Source organism: Pezoporus occidentalis, unplaced genomic scaffold, assembly GCF_034315485.1.
Source record: "Pezoporus occidentalis ecotype Australia unplaced genomic scaffold, CSIRO_AGI_Poc_V1 ctg54, whole genome shotgun sequence".
Taxonomy (NCBI): Eukaryota; Metazoa; Chordata; class Aves; order Psittaciformes; family Psittacidae; genus Pezoporus; species Pezoporus occidentalis.
The window spans coordinates 6452121-6469834 of record NW_026915877.1 but is presented as its reverse complement, the minus strand read 5'-3'; the positions used below and the strand labels follow the sequence as shown (position 1 = coordinate 6469834).

General features: G+C 42.4%; 1 protein-coding gene across 4 annotated transcripts in view; it reads right to left on the bottom strand.

Annotated features, from left to right (window-relative positions):
• Positions 1-4619: 4619 nt before the first annotated feature.
• SGMS1 (sphingomyelin synthase 1) overlaps positions 4620-17714 on the bottom strand; it is a 99906-nt gene continuing 86811 nt past the window's right edge. For all 4 annotated transcript variants that reach the window (XM_062637915.1, XM_062637916.1, XM_062637917.1 and 1 more), the window contains 4 exons: positions 14125-14242; positions 10241-10394; positions 9359-9525; positions 4620-7107 (listed from right to left, as the gene is read on the bottom strand). In XM_062637915.1, coding sequence (XP_062493899.1) covers positions 6928-7107; positions 9359-9525; positions 10241-10394; positions 14125-14242 — 619 coding nt within the window. In that variant the 3' untranslated portion in view covers positions 4620-6927. The remainder of the gene's footprint in view (positions 7108-9358; positions 9526-10240; positions 10395-14124; positions 14243-17714) is intronic.

Sequence of the window (17714 nt, the reverse complement as noted above, 5' to 3'; positions counted from 1 at the left end):
TCTAGTTCTTCTGCTAAAGTCAAATCTGCCACCCCCACTGGGAGAGCTCATCCCATTGGGTTCAACAGGAGCTTCAGCCATGGACATGACTTTTGCCTGCTCACAGAAACTGTCTGAGCTTGGGCTTCAGTGACACAAGGGAACATGGCTAAAGCCAGTTCTAAACACATCACTGAGGCTCAGAACCCTTTTCTGTGGGTACAGGTAGCACCTGAAACTTCAGTGTAAAACCAAGGGGAGGACAAAAGTGATGCCAAAGAGAAAGAAAACTAGAAGAGCAGGCCCATAAAGAGCTGCACAACAAAAACATGCTGCAGACCCAGCACTGGGCTCTCTGGCATCCCTTAAGATCCTCAAGCACTGGCCCTTGCACATGTGCTAAACAGTTGTTGGGGGCAGTGAAGGTATTTTCCAGGAAAGACACCAACAACTCTGGGATGTGGCATATGGGTACTTGAGGCTTACTGCGAGACAGCACCCTATGTTGTGGAATCACCACAGCATGGCTGAAAGCTGCTCCTGGTAGCAGAATAAGACCTATTTGTGGTGATAAACGGCGATTTTCCTGCTGGACAACACAGCTGGGAGCATGCACGGTAAGTTTAGGAAGGGCAGGCTGAATGGGGAGAAGGCCTTTTGCAAAGGTAGTAAAACTGGAACAATTACAGTTTCTGAACTCAAGTCATGTGCAGATCACTCGATGATAGCTGACCCGAAAGGGATATCTACCAAACGTTCCTAAAATCCTATCCTGGGATGCAGTATGAGTAAGGACCTTCTACGCTTCTGAACAACCAAGTCCTGGCAATGGTCTGCTGCTGTCTCATACTTGACTGATGTTCAGATGTGGGAACACCCAAAAGTTCCCCAGATCAGATGCCTTAAATCCATTCACAGATTAAATCCAATGGGTTAAAGCTTCACCACAAATTAAAAATATTTTTCCATCAATCATCTGAAGCAGCAGCAAAAGGCCAAACACACATTCCTTGTCTCATACATAATGTTACTGCTTTCAAAGCTGAAGTACCTCCCTTACTGCTCCCCTAGCCTGGCTGAGGTTTCCCACAGGCTAAAGTGCAGAATGACCTCATGAAGAGGCCATGTGACAAAGCATGGGTCAGTCATTCCTTCCATGGGAAGAATATGGAGTAGAAATGGACAGACGTGGAAAGGCGCCAGGTTTTCATTTCCCTGAACAGCAGTACAAACCAAATGACAAGGAGGGCACTGAGGCAAGTATCAGAGTCTCTGACAAAAAAAAAAAAAAAGGTTAATTGTGGATTTAACAAAAGTAACTTGGCTGCCAAATGCAATGGGAAGGTATGTTTCAGTCATAAATGCAGGCAAAGCACGGAAGTACATGATAGGCTAAAAAACAATGAATCAGAGCATCTTTCACTGCTGGAAGGTAGAGACCTGCATCTTCCAGCCAAGGGGGAGACATCAGTGCAGGGAAACAGGTGATGTGCTGAGCTCTTTGCCTGCTGTGCTCTCTTTAAGACTATAAAATATTAAGTGGAAAAGGAAAAAAACAAAAAATCACCTTGTGGGGAGAGCCAGGGCTCACTCACCCGGCAGAGGGCTGCCTTGGCCAACATTGCAAATGCAAATCCTCACTTTGCACTCGAGACTTGCAGCTCAGACTCATCGCACCCAACCTGCTCTGCCTGCAAGAAGCTGAAATGAACCAAAAACCCCAGAGGGTTGCTCAAATAACTTGTCTGGCAGGATATCTTTCGCCCAGGGAAAATGAAAATCAGCAGTTATGAAATTCTACACTGTGATTGGTGTGTGTTGCAGCTGCACGCAACCAGTGGGGAAGCCTGAGCAGAAGCAATTATTAGAGTCGGGGAGTATGCTGGCCAAAGTCACCCAGCGCATCATAAATGGATCCAAAGGAGAGACCCTTTGTCACTGCAGATGCTCTGCAAAGCCTGGGGAGGGAGATGCATTAAAACATTACATGGGCAAAAGCAGAGCTTGAATGAATCGCTTTGAACCTTCCAGGGGGTGAAGGCACCCTGCAGGAAAGCTCTTGCAGCAAGTTGTCCCCATCATGTTAAAGGGGATGGAACCAACTCCAAAGCAGCTGGACCCCACAGTAATACCTGGAGGATCATCCTCATCACCAGGGAGGGCTGCTCAAGAGAGACATTGTTTTAACAAAGGTCTTTTGAGAGCAAAATTTCTCAGAGATTTCTAAGTTTAAACTGGCAGCACTTTCAGTGCTCAGGACTGTATGAGATATCAGAAGAAAGCCTACAGCAGCCAACTTTGGCTTCAGACCACCACTTCCTGGCCAAAGCACATTCCCCTAAGCTAACCCATTCCCCTTTCACCAACCTACAACAGGATCAATTGGCAGCAGGACACATTTAGAAGTATTTGTTGGAAATGCTCTGGTGACATTAACTTCATTCACATCCAAAGCTGCATTTATCAGAGCCAGCCCCAGGCCCTGGATGAATGGTTGTTTCGCTCACAGACAGCATCAGCCCCGCAGGCATGGCACTTACCGGAGATGTGGGAGAGCATGGGGAAAACATCGCTCAGAGGAAGAGCCAAGCAGCATGTGCAAAGCAGAAGAGCTCTGGCACAAGATACAGAAAAGCTTTTTACTCCCTGGGCCCAGAGACTGAAAAAGAGCAATGCAGAATTGGGCAGATCCTTTCCAAAATAACTCCCACTGGCTTTTTCTGGGCAAAAATCAGGCATAAAATGAACAAGGTGGGCTGCTCTATGCCCACCTATGCCTACATGCCAACCATCTGCCAGCAAGAGTAACTAGCAGGGCTGAGACACTGCTGCTGAAAACCACCTGCAGTCAAGCTGGGGGATTCCCACCTCCTCCCAAACTTCGCTAGCGACGTGCTTACTATTTAAACAAGGCTACACAAGGGATGTGCAGAGTGTCATGGCCAAATCTTGGTGCTCACTAGCATTCCCTGCCAAGCCTACAGCATACACAAATAACCAGAGGCATAAATTACATTAAGATGCACCAGTGCTAGAAAATTTATGTTAATTTTCTACAAGTAAAATATGTATTCCTGCTAGGTTACAGGAGATGCATGGGAACACTACGCTGCATGACGCAAAGTGTTCATCTCTATTTTGGGCACATGGTTGTGGAAAGAGTCCTTATGAAATGGTCAAAAAATAGCCTTAAATCCTTCCAGAAAACGTTTGCTTCCAGAACCTGCTGAATTTGGTAGTAAAAGTCGCCAAAACAGCAACCTGTGGTGGCTTGTCTTAGGGGAGCACTCTGATACCCCAGCACCAGAACAAGGATAAACCGAAGGGCACTGAGCTGTCCCTGAATAAAAGCAGGAGGGGGGGAGGTTGATAGGGATTAATTAATCTTTTCAGAGTACAGAAAAACAAAGGGATCATTAACCTTGCTTAGCTTATGCTCCTCAAAAATTTCCCACCCTTGCAGATTAAGGGTCTTAAAACTTTCTCCATCTGGAAGGACTAAAAGCTAAACTGAGGTGGATCTCAGCAACATCAAAGTCCACTCTCCTTGCAAAAGTCTTGGTTTCTGTTTGTCTAGGACCCAAGACAGTTTCCAGGTCCTTCTCTACCTCAAGCTGTCATTTTCCATCATTCTCTGGTGAAAGCCCCTCTTTCAAATTTCAGCCTCCTGGAATCTGCACAGGACATGTTAAGGTTTACCCCTCCACACACAAAACAGGCTCCTATCGTCCTACAAATGACCTCAAACTAAACAATTCAATGTTCAATTACAACATCAAGAGAAGGTGGCTTTACTGGCACAGTGTGGAAAAAGCCATTAGCTGTTTGCTTTGATCAAGGCAGACACTACCAGACTTCATCTCTTCTGTTGACTTCTTGCTCTACACTGGCCCAAATCTGCCATGCTCACTTCTCTGATGGGGATCAATAGCAAAGGTCCATGTGCACCCAAACAGCACAATATTCACTTACCAAGGTAGATGTACGCTATGCACCCATGCACCAGTGCAGTGAATGATGTACGTGGTGGTTCAGCCTCTAATTGTAAATAGGATTACCCCTGGAAGTTGCCCAATGATCTCACCCCAGAAACACAAAGTTCAAAGGCAAGCACAGGTGTTCAAAGCCTCCAGAGGACCTCCATCACCCATGGCTATGCTCTTCCAGAAAGCAAAGGCTGAAGAATCACTGTACATGTATACCACACCTGAGTGGCTTGCGGAAAATGCTGCTGAAGCACTCGGTGGTGGGAAATTTGATATCCCCAACTATTAGCACCATGTTAAACAATGAGCAGTTGCACTCCACGCACCAATTGTTGCAGCACTGGTGCCATCACAAACCATTACCCATCTTAAAAAGCTGGTGCTGGTGAGCAGATACAGCAGAGGGAATCAAGGCAGCACAAGCACCACAGTCTGGAGTTTACAGTGATGCGCAACAATTTTGTCCCATATATAGTGCCTTGGTCCCCTCCTCCAGATCAGGCAGCACTCAAAGCAATGCCACACTGCTGAGCTCCATATCCCTGCTTGCCCAGTTATTTCTCAAGATAGCATGCTTTACCAAAGCATGTGAAAAAACATGAAACCACGTTTAGCAAGTAAGTCATGCAGTAAGTCAGACACTACAATGCAGAATTCAGCAGATTCCATTTAATATCATGTGCATATATCCATACATTTACTTATGTCAATGGTTTTGATGTGCGTGATGCCAGGTCTGGAAAAATCTACTAGTCATTTACTTCTGGGAGCATGAATTCTCTCTTGGGGGGGTTTGCTTTCTATTTTAAATGTACTTTCAACCATAGAGTTGCCAAGATAATACCATCAACTGAAGGTAAAGTGTGCAGAGCTGATCCCTGGAATTTGCAGGCAGCTCTGCAAATACTGTTGTGAAGGGTTTTGCCAAGAAGCATGGCCCCTCCCTCCTAGGGAGAAAGAGAACTGGTAAGAAATGGTTTAGTCTTTGTTTAGCATCCCAAGCAACAGTGAGACAAAGCAGCAGAAGTAACACCCCATATACTCTCCAAGGAAGTTTTTAGCCAAGACTGAGGAACAGTGCAAAGAAGTGGAGATAAACCCATCCCCCCTCCAAAAAAAAAGAACTGGCACTTTCACTTCTCGTTTTTCCCTTCTGCCATTTAAGTGACAGGACCAGTAGATCCTGCAGTCATGGATGTTTACCCTGCAACGTGCTCCATTCCAGCAGTTTCACAGTAGATTTTTCAAGCCCTGGTGATGGCTCCCAGGAAGGCTTCTCCCATCTGCTCCCAGCCCCCACACGATCAGAATCTATTGCATAGCATTTATTTCAGATAAGGCACTGTTTTGCCCAACACGAACAGCAATTCAAAACCAATGCAGTTTCCATACAGTCCAAATTTGATGGCCTACAGTGCAATAACACATAAAATTAAAGGCAAGGTTTGGAAGAATAAACCCAGCTTTCAATTTAAACTTAATATTAAAAAGATAAAGGAAACTACATTTTTCAAAAGCCTCTTTATTTTCCTTCACCATTGTTGTTTTACAATACAAATATCACCTTGTGAATACACAAAAACCCTACAGAAGATAACTCTGCTTCACGTAAAATACAGAATGGATATATATATATTTATATATATATTTTCTCTTCTTCATTCTTTAAAAAAAAACTATTTTGCTCTGCACATTGGCAAGTTTAGGATAGAATTCTTCCCCAAACATACAGTATGTATGGTAGGAGTGAAACTTATAATTACATGCAGTTTCTGCACAAATATTTTAAAGAAATAGAATATCTTTGTTGTTTTTCAACAACATTTCAATACGGGATGGAGAAACCATTTGTAGTTCACTCAGTGATCATTTGTAAAGTTCTTAAAAAACCGGAATTCATGGCTGTTTTTCTTTTTAAAATACAGCTACCAAGTAGACAATAAAGTGATACCTTTTAGTATGACCTGCCCACAATGTGTGAGCAAGATCGGACCCTTTTTATTTGTTTTTTTACCCTATACATGGCATTTTCAACATTATAAGCAAATTTCCAGTTTAATTTAGCTATAAATGCAAAAATTAGTAATTATACAGTATATATAATTCTGCTTTCATGGAATACTTTATATTAAATAAAAACATTTAAGACTGCCTACTGACCATACAATCAAGACAAGAAAGGCACTAGAAACATAGACAAATCTCTCTCTCCCAAGAAGCATTTTCTTTAAATTTTAACTCTCTATCCTCTGACATGTAAAAATCTTTTTAAATTTAATTTTCATACACATTTTGAAAAATAAAGTTAGGAAATACTTAGAAAACCACTTTACAACTTTTTTTTTTTTGCACTTTTTTTTTTTTTTGCACTTTTTGACACAGTCACTGCAGATTCTACAAAATCAAGATTACCAAACCTTCCTGTGTCTATCACCTTATTCATAGCGTGGTGCAACAGGTAGAAAGATTTCTTGATTTTTACCCAAGGCAGGTATTTAGAAACCTTCACATAGTCATTTGCTAGAAAATGGCTTACAGCCCAATCTTTGGGGCAAGAGATATGAAAAGTATGTTTTCCCAAGAAAATAATATGCTTTATTTCCAGACGTGACTGGAAAGACCAGAACTTATGATATAAAAGCTTTCATTTATGCCGTCGCATCATATACAAAGGAACATGGTGATGGGTAAATGTAAATCCCAAATCTATTGACAAGAAATGTATAACAGTGCATGGCATGATAAGTTAAATTTTCTTTATTGTTGTCCAACGCAGATCCTTTGGAAAGAAAAAAAGATCACAGTGCTTACCAGGTAACTGAATAGGTTAAGTCAAGGGAACTGTTGAAAGAAAGGGTTAGGGAGCAGTTGATTTTTTTTTTTTTTATGGCATCTTCTCATATGGAGTTATTAGCACTTGGGACAGGTCCTTTTCCCCCCGCTTTTGTCTGTTGACATGCTGTTATGTGTCATTCACCAAGCGGCTGTATTTCACCTGCCTGCCCCGGTGCAGCACCGGCCAGGGGAAGGGCCAGTGGTAGGAGCGAGGTACAATTCCTTGGACATTCTTTTCAAAGTACTGGAAGGGCTTGTACCACCAGACCCTTGCAAGGAGGTTAGTTTGGGAAGCTTCTTTTAGCACCTGCACAAAGATAATCAGAAAAAAGAGAATTACAAAAGAGCACATGACTTACTTGCACAACTTCATTGCACATCACTTGCAATCAGTTCATCAGTGGTGTCCTGCTTACAGCTGCTTCCAAAAATCTCTTCATATCTAGACATACCTCTCAAACAGACCTGGACAAAGACCAAGAGAAGCCAAGCTACTTTTTCGCAGCCTCCCTGTGCTCACAAGGGACGCTAACCCTTGTTTCCAAGACCTCAGCTGTTCAATGGTCCCGTAAGAAAAGAATCAATAGCCCAAAGGTTTGGGGTCTCCTTTCTTTTGGGAATGAAAAAACACCAACCCAACCCAAAGCACAGCTGTTTGCATAGGTACCTCTGAAATTACATGTAGCTCAAACATATCTTTGGAGCCTAGCCGTGTGCCTACAAAGCTATGAGCAACGCATGCCTCAACCCATTTGGAGGAGGTAATGAACCCTGCCCTGTCCTCCACGTACTCTCAAATGGTCCCAATCCACCCTTTCACTCCTAGCTATGCGCAAGCCATAGCTGAAACACAAGGAGTGGGCAGGCACCAAGGGAGTTATCCAACTACCCAGCTGCACATTTTCAATGTCAGAGCAGGGAAGCATTGTATCAGCCCACCAGAAAGCACAAGCATGGGGCTTGTACACTAAGCTTTCTTCCCATGTCATGAACTCAAATGTAAAATAAGTTAACTTTAGCCCTCCCTAGTAGGAGGCAACAGTAGTAGACACAAGCCACAGCCACCTGCAAATGGAGCAGCACCAGGAAAAAAAACATCACACAAACATGTGCTCAGGTAAGGATCCAGGGTTCAGCATTTCCCAACATCTCAGCAGCTTAGGGAAGCAATATTGAGCAATCTTCTAAGTCACACCATGCAGTAAAACAGGTACATTTCCATACAGTAAGGCAAAGGGCTTTTCTGAAGCAAGCCCTCATTTGCATTCAAGGCAATCCTGACTTCAATTGTTTCCACCTTGGATGTACAGCCACTTAGCACCATTGTTTTGAAAGAGCCCAGAAGCAAATGCAAAGTGCAGAAGTCAGTCTGATGGTGTAGGACAAGAGTCTGGGCACAGACTTGTATCAAACATAGTGGTTCCCAAACTGACTGAGCATCAAAGTGCATTCCCTGCAATTAAGCATTTGGTGGTAAAAATGTACCACAGGGTCTGACTGTAGTGTACTGCTTCAAGTAGCATCAAAACCACTGGAATAATATGACACAGTAGCTAGAAAACCTTGATATGATCTAAAACTCTGCACCATCATATTATTAATTAATTTCCTACCATCACACTGGGTCTTTCTTAAACATAATTAACTGGAGTCATAGGCAACAGAAACAAAGTATCTTTTTCTAGAAAGTATTTGTTACAGGCCTAAGTTTCTCTTAACTCATTAGGTCTTTCCCATGGATAACAGACTTGCGCATTTCCTCTCACATTCCTCAGCACTGTAACCTCACTTCTTATTGATCTAGTTCACTGGCAGGAATGTAAGAACTGACACGAGACCTCATTTAGACTTCTTCATATGACCTCTGAATCATTTACCACTGCTCTCTGGTTGATTATTACAAATCAAGTGCTGCCTCCTCCTAAGCAGCTCCTTGCTCTCAGTATTTCCCTCATCACCCTATTTTCCATGCCTTGCCAGACTTGGGCCTTAGGACAGGAACAGCCTGCTCTCTGCCACAAAAGCAAAACATTTCTCTTAGTCAAGAGATCTTACTGCCACTTGGAAACACTCTGGAAAACCGGTTCGTTTGTATTGAGGCCTCATAATATTCTTCAAGAGATGTGCCATCTAACTAAAGTATACGAACCACGGAATTCCAGGAAAACCCAGCTGGCTTCAACAAAAACAAAATAAACACCAAGGCACAAAAAAAAAAAAACCATTACATCTAAATGGTTTGTTCTGCTATCACAAAACTGGCCAACTGGCCCAGATTCAGAAGGACTTCAAAAACTGAGGTTACACAGCAGAAGCAGAGAGGCCTGCCTGTGGGAAGACCTTCAGATATTTTTGCAGGTGTAACCCAAGATGAACCCAGCTGATGAGGCCTTTTTGTTTCCTGCAAACCCAATGTGAAGTGGGAATAGAGGAATGTTCCACAGGACATGGGTGAGTCCACTCCTACTCCTGCAGAAAGTCTCAAAGTGTGGAAATTCATCCACTACCACGCTATGACAAGTGGAACCACACAGATCCAAAGACTGTGAGAAACTCACTTGCTGGTTGGCCATTGTGTGATACCACCAGAAAAGTCTTGTAGTGATGTAGTAAGCCACCACCACGTCCACAGTGTAGTGGTCATGAGCAAGGAGGATGCAAAACATCCCAACCATGCTGAGCGCCCAGCAAAGCCAGTGATACCACCAGAGTCGCCGTGGGGAATCTGGAAAGAAGCACAAGCAGTGATTATTTCAAAGTGTGATGTTATTGACATGCAAGACTACTGCTGTAATTATCAGACTACTGCAATCCTGGGTGGGTACTGCAATGCCTGCATTAAGATTAAAAGTAGGAATGCTGAGATCACAAAATAAGTATCATTCTCTTAAGGTGTTACTTAGAAATAGAAACATTATTAAATCTTTGAGAAACAAGCCCAATACATACATGACATACCTTGGTCAGTAAAAATTAACTTATTTCTATTTTAATACTGATTCTACATAAACAGCACTCCTTTCCTTTTGCCTTTCATAAAAAATAAATGCATATACTAAGGCTTGACTCTTGCAAAATGAGAAACCTTGCATTGAGCATGGCATTCATCTGGAGTCTTAAGAGACTAGGAAATACACAGCTGAAATACCATTCATCAGGCAGAGTGAAATGAAGGTTTCAATTATATTCTAAACGATTTTGGTTTGCTTTTTCTTTTTTTTAAGTAAGATGCTTAATTCAGTCATCTACATGGTAAAGTATTTTATTTTGTTTCCAAGGTTTTCTTTTTCAGTAAGCCCTATGTCTTCGAAGTACTATTATTTAAGTGGAAAAGCATGCACTTTTACCTTAATTGTATTTTCCAATCAGTACAACAATAATTCATCAATTAGCAAAGACTTATACAACAAGAAATTCCACATGAACATTAACGAACTTACACTCTTTGATAAATAAGTATGTAAGAGTTAATATGACAGTGTGACCGCTGTATAGATAGTCACCGCACATGTTGTGGGATCCTGTGATGGACAATCCTCCGCCAGCAATCAATTTCATTATCCTTCGCAGATGAGATTCCCAGTCTCCAAAAAGCTGGTAGAAGAGTAAAACATAAAAGCACAGCATGTTGTAAAGAAAAGTACTTATTGCTCACACTATGTAAAGACATAATCTTTCTCCCAGGTCTTCTCGGCAGCCTTTGTTAATGCTCATGGCTGTGCAGGAAAAATATCTCTACCAGGAATCTCCAAGCACAGCTAACGGGTTCAGATCTGGTTTTATTCGTTATATTCTCCCACTGGGATATACAATGGGCATGTATATATATATATATATATATGAAACTCACATATATATAGTGAGGTTTAGAATAATGACTCTTGGAAAACCTACAAATTCTGTAATACAGTCTCAAAAATCCAGCCTCACCAATAAAAAGGAATTAAAAAGTATTTCCAGCTATAGCTAGAATTTTGTCATGTTCTCTAAACATCTGTTTTCCCTTCTGTTCAAGAGGCAATGCACTCCAAAATAAATCAAGCTTAATTTAATGCATCTTGTTTGTAACAGCACAGGCCCTAGAGATGATAATCCAACAGTAAAGAGGATGAACGCCCAAGCTGTACGGCCAGCTGCCGAAACCTAGATCCAACACACAGAAGAAGAGAGTATCTCATTCCAGACTCTAAGGCCTCCTACCACTCTGCTTTGGAAAGTCTTCAAATTGTTTCCATCCACTTCACATTTCAAAAGAAACATATATAGTGCTTGTCAGAAGACAGTGCCAAACTTTGGTGTACAAAACTTAGAGTATTGTGTGCAGTTCTGGTGTCCTCAACATAAAAAAGACATGGAACTGTTGGAACAAGACCAGAGGAGGCCCACGAGGATGATCAGGGGACTGGAGCACCTCCTGTATGAAGATAGGCTGAGAGAGTTGATTAAGGGGGTGGAATATCTCCCTTATGAGGAGAGGCTGAGGGAGCTGGGTCTCTTTAGCTTGGAGAAGAGGAGACTGAGGGGTGACCTCATCAATGTTTACAAATATGTAAAGGGTGAGTGTCAGGATGATGGAGCTAGGTTTTTTTCAGTGATATCCAGTGACAGGACAAGGGGCAATGGGCGTAAACTGGAGCATAGGAGGTTCCATGTGAACATCAGGAAAAATTACTTTACCATGAGAGTGACAGAGCACTGGTTGCCCAGGGGGGTTGTGGAGTCTCCTACGTTGGAGATATTCAAGGCCTGCCTGGACAAGTTCCTGTGCGATGTACTCTAGGTTACCCTGCTCTTGCAGGAGGGTTGGACTAGATGATCTTTTGAGGTCCCTTCCAACCCTTGGGATTCTGTGATTCTGTGAAAGTTGGGGCTGTTCAGCCTGGAGAAGAGAAGGCTGCGTGGAGACCTCATAGCAGCCTTCCAGTATCTAAAGGGGGCATATAAGGATGCTGGGGAGGGACACTTCATTAGGGACTGTAGTGATAGGACAAGGGACAAGGGGTTAAAACTTAAACAGGGGAAGTTTAGGTTGGACATAAGGAAGAGCTTCTTTACTATAAGGATGGTGAGGCACTGGAATGGGTTGCCCAGGGAAGCTGTGAATGCTCCATCCCTGGCAGTGTTCAAGGAGAGGTTGGACAGAGCCTTGGGTGACATGGTTTAGTGTGAGGTGTCCCTGCCCATGGCAGGGGGGTTGGAACTAGATGATCTTAAGGTCCTTTCCAACCCTAACTATTCTATGATTCTGGACTGACTTTATCTCACACAGTGCATATGAACAACAGGTATGTTCCTGTACACCTGATGGATTTGCTCTGACCCACCTCCAACCCATGACAAGTATACCCTCAGAGGGTATTTCTGAAAAAAACTTCAATTTGCCTTAGGACAGCTAAATCAAAGTAAACCAAGTCCTTCTGGTGAAGACACCTCTCTCCCTCCTCCCAGCTGACAAAAGGGCAGCTGGTACTCTCCCAAAAATTTGCTTTTGCTGCTCGCAGCTCAAAACCAAGCCCAAATGTTAAACAAATCTACAAAGAAAATCTACATCATGGGACAAGCACAGCCAGGACATCTTAAGCATCTCTTGAACCCAATGGGAAGCAGGAACCACCTGAGCTCAAAGGAGCAGGGCTAAAAGATCAACGGATGTCATTACACGTGCTGCATCCTTACATCATTTGACAAAGTTTTAAAATCCATGCTAACCATTTAACAGTCAGAAGAAAACACAGATTCACCTGGCTGGCTGTTACAGGCATGTTCGTTTCTTTTAAAGCTCAGTCTTGCTTTAAGAAGTGGAAATCATTAATTTCTGATGGATTTAAACAGGGTCTTTGCAGCAATTTAACATTTCCTGCTAGCAGTTCCTTACGCAACATTAAAATGCTCCTCAGAGGCTACTCCTTGCAGTCATATATAACGCATAAGGTGTTGAGAGGTTATTCTTTTCCCACAGGTATATTTATAGCTTTCAAGAAAGCCCAGCTAATCCTTAATCTTACTGGGTCAACAGAAGAGCACAACATAGGGTTGCCTTTACTTGTAAATGAGCAATGAGACATATTTACCAACGCTGTAAATTTCAAAAAACGGCAGTTTTACTCACTTCAACCCATAAATACCTGTGTTTTCTTTAATTTCATAATGGCTGACTGATCAAGTACCAAGTTGACTCCTCTCTCACTTCTCTTTGCAAAAGACCTCAGTCTCTCAAAAAGCCACGAGGCATGGCAAACATTCTGCCTTGTCAGACAACTGGTGTAGTACATTCATTGGCTTTATTTCCTGAGGAACTGAGGCATTTTGGCTTTGTACATACCAGCAACCCTTACCAAAACAGCAACAGCATGTTACCAAGTTGAATCAGTATTTTACTACCTGTAAATCAGTGATTTTACTACCTGTCATCTGACTCCTGGCTGTGCACACAAAACTGTTGAACTGTGTGTACAGTTAGTGTGGAGTAGACAGCTCTTCCCCCCCCCCCTCTTCTTTCTCCTGCTTAAATCAAGCTATAGGACAAACAACTCCAGGAGGGTCAGGGAGACAAACTGCTATGGAGAAAAAGCACTTGTGTCTAATACATGCAACTTGTCCCCTACTCTAGAAGTCCAGTCTGTATTAGACTGGATTTCCCTACCACAAACAGCACATTGCAGTAAAGACCACCGTTAAACTAATGTTTACACATAATGAGATGGATGCAACAACATGATCCCTGTCCCATCTCCACCCTGAGCATGCAAATTACCTTTCAAGGCTGACTACAGTAGAGTCTTGCCTAAGCACCTCTGTTGTAGTAGCTTGGTTTCAGCCACGGTTTTTGCAAGCCTAACAAACAGGAGTCAGTGCTAAATTGGGGAGGAGGTGGTAAGTCCTTGTGCTAACACAACTGCAAAAAACATATATAGGGACAGACAGCTACAAAGGAGACAGTTTTACCAGCCTTAGAAAAGTCTCCTGGGCCATTTTCAAATGGAAATCATACTTGGATTTGACACCCTGAAGTGTTTAGAAATAAATGATCCACACATGCACCTCCGCAGATTGCACATGCTGACTGTGCAATTTAGTTGAAAGGGCTACAGAAATTGCATAGATTAGTACTTTGAAAAGGGTGGGAACACCTGCACTGCCCCAAAGCAAACATCAACACCTTCACCAACAAATAAGATCTGCAGATGGACGTCCCCTCATGCCAAACTGGTATTTTCAAATTAGTAACAATTACTGAGAAAGTGTTGCTCGTATTTGTGGTAACATTAGGACAAGGGGAAAACATACAGACTAAAATATGGAAAGACAGCCAGAAAAAGTTTACCTTTGGAGAACACTTGAAATGCATGCCAGGTACTGGGAGTGTAGTCACATACATTGTAATACACCGATACAGGTATAGTGTGCCAACTATACAGAAAAATCTTCTGCTAATTATAGACCTAGAAGGGAAGAGAAAAAAAAGAGAGGAAAAAATAAGGAGGTCACTGAATGCAAAAAAAACACGCGAAGGTAAATAAACTGCCAACTGTTCTCTTCTGGATGCTTTTGAAACTTGTGGCAGTATCATCTTACACCTGAATACTGAGATACTTTATAAATATTCGCACACTTTAAAGGTGAGAAATACAAGAGCAACCCAACTACCATTACAGGAAATGTAAGGATTAGAATACAAAAGCCTGTGCAGATTTAGTGTTGAACACATTAAAAGGGATTCCATGCCCCACACCCCTCCATTAGCATTGAGCAGTTGTTAATTTCCGATTCAAGGCAGGGGATAAAGTTACAGTATTTTCATTATAAGATGAAAAGGAGTAAGTCTATTTCAGCTGACACACACATTTAGTACTTACAAAGGGCTGCTTGAGAAGAAATAGCTTGTATGACCCAAACAACTGAGAACACATCTTTTCCTGAGCAGCATTAAAGAGGAAGCAATTCACATCAGCAACAAAACCTTCAAAATACAAATTCAGAACTGCTCTGGCTACAGGACAGGGTGTTTTCATGGGAAGCCAAGCACAGCAAGCAGCCACAGCTGCAAAGAGATTTATTCATTGAGGCCTGACAGCAAATCGCTGATGTAACAGAGATGGCAGAAGCAATTTTGGGGTACCATGATGCAGTTCTGCAAACCAGCAAGAACACCTGGGGTAAAGAGCCGCAGATCAGACTCAGGAGTAACAGCCAGCCCCAAAACTGGCCTGTTGAGTTTCACTGCTACATGCCAGCTAATAACATCACAAGGACAGAGCTACAACAACTAAACACCTCTGGCACATCCATGAGGGTGGAAACAACCTCTATCTGAGCTGGCCCAGAGTTCAGCAAAGAGGAATCACTACCAGCATTACAAAAATCAACAGCAAATCCAGCTTCAGCACGCTCATAACCTTAACCACATCAACCCTTTGCATCCTGCGAGTTACAGCCCCTGTTGGTTTCAGCTGATTTTAAATCACTGTCATTTACAACTATGATCATTTGGGAAATGCAAGGGTTATAACACATGCTGCAAGTTCTGGCATTCATCTGTTGCTATTTTGAAGTATTCACTTTGAAATAAAAAAGTATGTCTATCAAGCTGAGCTCTTACAAAGCACAAAAATGGCCATCTTTTTTATTTTTAATAGCTTTTGGCAGAGTTATTAAACTGTAGTGCTCCTCTCTCAGAGAATATGACTTTACAGTGCCAAATCATCAACAACAACTTGAGAGTCTTCATTTATCAGAAAAGCTTCAATTACGACAGTGCACATGCATTTGCACACCAGTACTTACTGCTATTGAAACACAGTATTTGTATTTTTTTACCCCTCCTGACGTAAACATGGACAAAACTGGGAGTCAGAAGTTATACTTTATTAATTTAGCTCCATGGATGGAAATTTAAGAGTGTAAGGCACCATGCCATTGGGGCAGGGGTTTTCCCGTGTTTTGAACTTCTCTCTTAGAAGGGTGATGCAATAAAGATCTCACACTTGGGCTTGGCTTTAAAACTAGACATAAACTTGCTTTTATTTAAAACCTGGTATGAAGATAAATGGGGGCTAGGGATTAAGGACTGAGCAGCACTGTATTTTGAGGCTGAAGAAGCAGCAGTGGTTTATAAGCACAGAACTTTTTTTTTTTTTTTAATTAAATTCCCCATGACCCTACTTGGTGTAACCGGATTTAGCACATTTTAGCTTAGGAAAGTCTGAAAGTGCTCTGTACTAGAACACGTATTTTTTTTTAAAGTAAAAAGCCTCATATCTTCCCTTCTCAAAAGGATTTGTGTGGGTGTGTTATTACAAGCCAGCTACAAAGTATAACTTCTAAGCTTATTATGGCGAAGACAATACCTATAACAACTCTCCAGACCTCACCAACATGGGTAGCCAGGATGCTGCTTTTTCAATCCCATGAGTGTGCAGACTGAATTAGATGTCAAATACGGCCAAACCCCAGCATTGTACTTGTCCCAAAACATCTGGGAATGCTTCCCAGAGAAGTTAATTCTGCCTTGGCAGCTTGCCTGAACTTCTCAAGGTCCCCATGGCATCTGTGGAAAAAGGCTTGGGCAGCCTGGAGCCCCCAGCAAAGATCTGCACAGCCACCCTCCTCCTGCTTTCTGGTGGGAAACAAGAGCAATGCCATGGGCAGTATTCTGTATGGAAATTCAAAGAAAACTACCACTGATTTTCTTGCACTAAATGCAGTACCTTGCCCAAAAGCCAGCCAAAAAATCCAGTCTCTACCTGAAGGTAAAATGAATTTTCAGGCAAGAAAGCAGTAACAGGAGCCAAAGGGAAACCCTGCATTGTGGTTAGCTGGACAGACAATGCCTTCTTCTACTTTGTCCCAGACTTTGTCCCAGTCCAACACAGAAGACACATAGATCCATCCTATTTAACATCATCATGCAATCCCTGGACTAAACAAGATGACCTGAGTGATCAGTATTATGAATGACGACACATCTCTATCGTACGTCACTGCTTCAGAGAACAGCAGGCTTAGACCGGATGAAATCAGGTTACTGGGAAATAATGACCTTGGTAGGATATGCAATAGGAATGTCACTGCTTGGCAAGGAAAAGTGTTTCAAAAAGTTTGCCTCCTTCAGCCAAAGGTTCAACCCAGCCACTGGCTGCAATTCAGCTCATGGGTAACAATGCAGGCTCATTCACTGGTGACCCTGAGCTTGCACTTGGAAACATCCATGAACAGTACCTCTGTCATCTGGGTAGGCAAGAAACCAGGCTCATCCTGCCCAGCAATCACCTGGCTTCACATCTTCAGATCTCAAATGTAGTGTGGCAATGATACCATCAGAGATCACAGAAGTGAGGAAGGTCTAGCTAGCATAACTTCTTCTCTCTATTCTTGAATTAAGTTTCAAAGGCAGATGGTAACCCATGCCACAAAAGTAATTCTGCTCTTTTTATAGCACTTAGTGGTTCACTATCCAAAGCCATGAGAATGAGGTCTTCCAGATAAATCCACCTCACTGGGCTCCTTTTCCCACAAGCATCTCTCCTATTCTTCCCTTTCTGCTGCTTACAAACAGATTGGGCCTCTCAAACACTGATACCTCTGTTTGTTGACATAAAAGACAACTTTTGGTCTCCAAAGCATTACACGACCATTACACGCACCAACCAGCACTGACCAGCTGACATCTTCCTCTAACACCAGAAAGAAACCTTCTAAAGCAAGTAGAAAATGAACACATCAAACCAAATGGTGACAGGGTGAGAGGGTACAAGGGGGAATCTTCACATCTATCAACAATACCAGCCTACTATATCATCAACCAATATACCAATGCTTTGAAATCTCCAAGGACTTAATGGATTCTCCTGTTCTTAATCTAAAGACTGCTCAGTTCCATTACAGGGCATCTGATCCTTCATACAGCCCTATTAA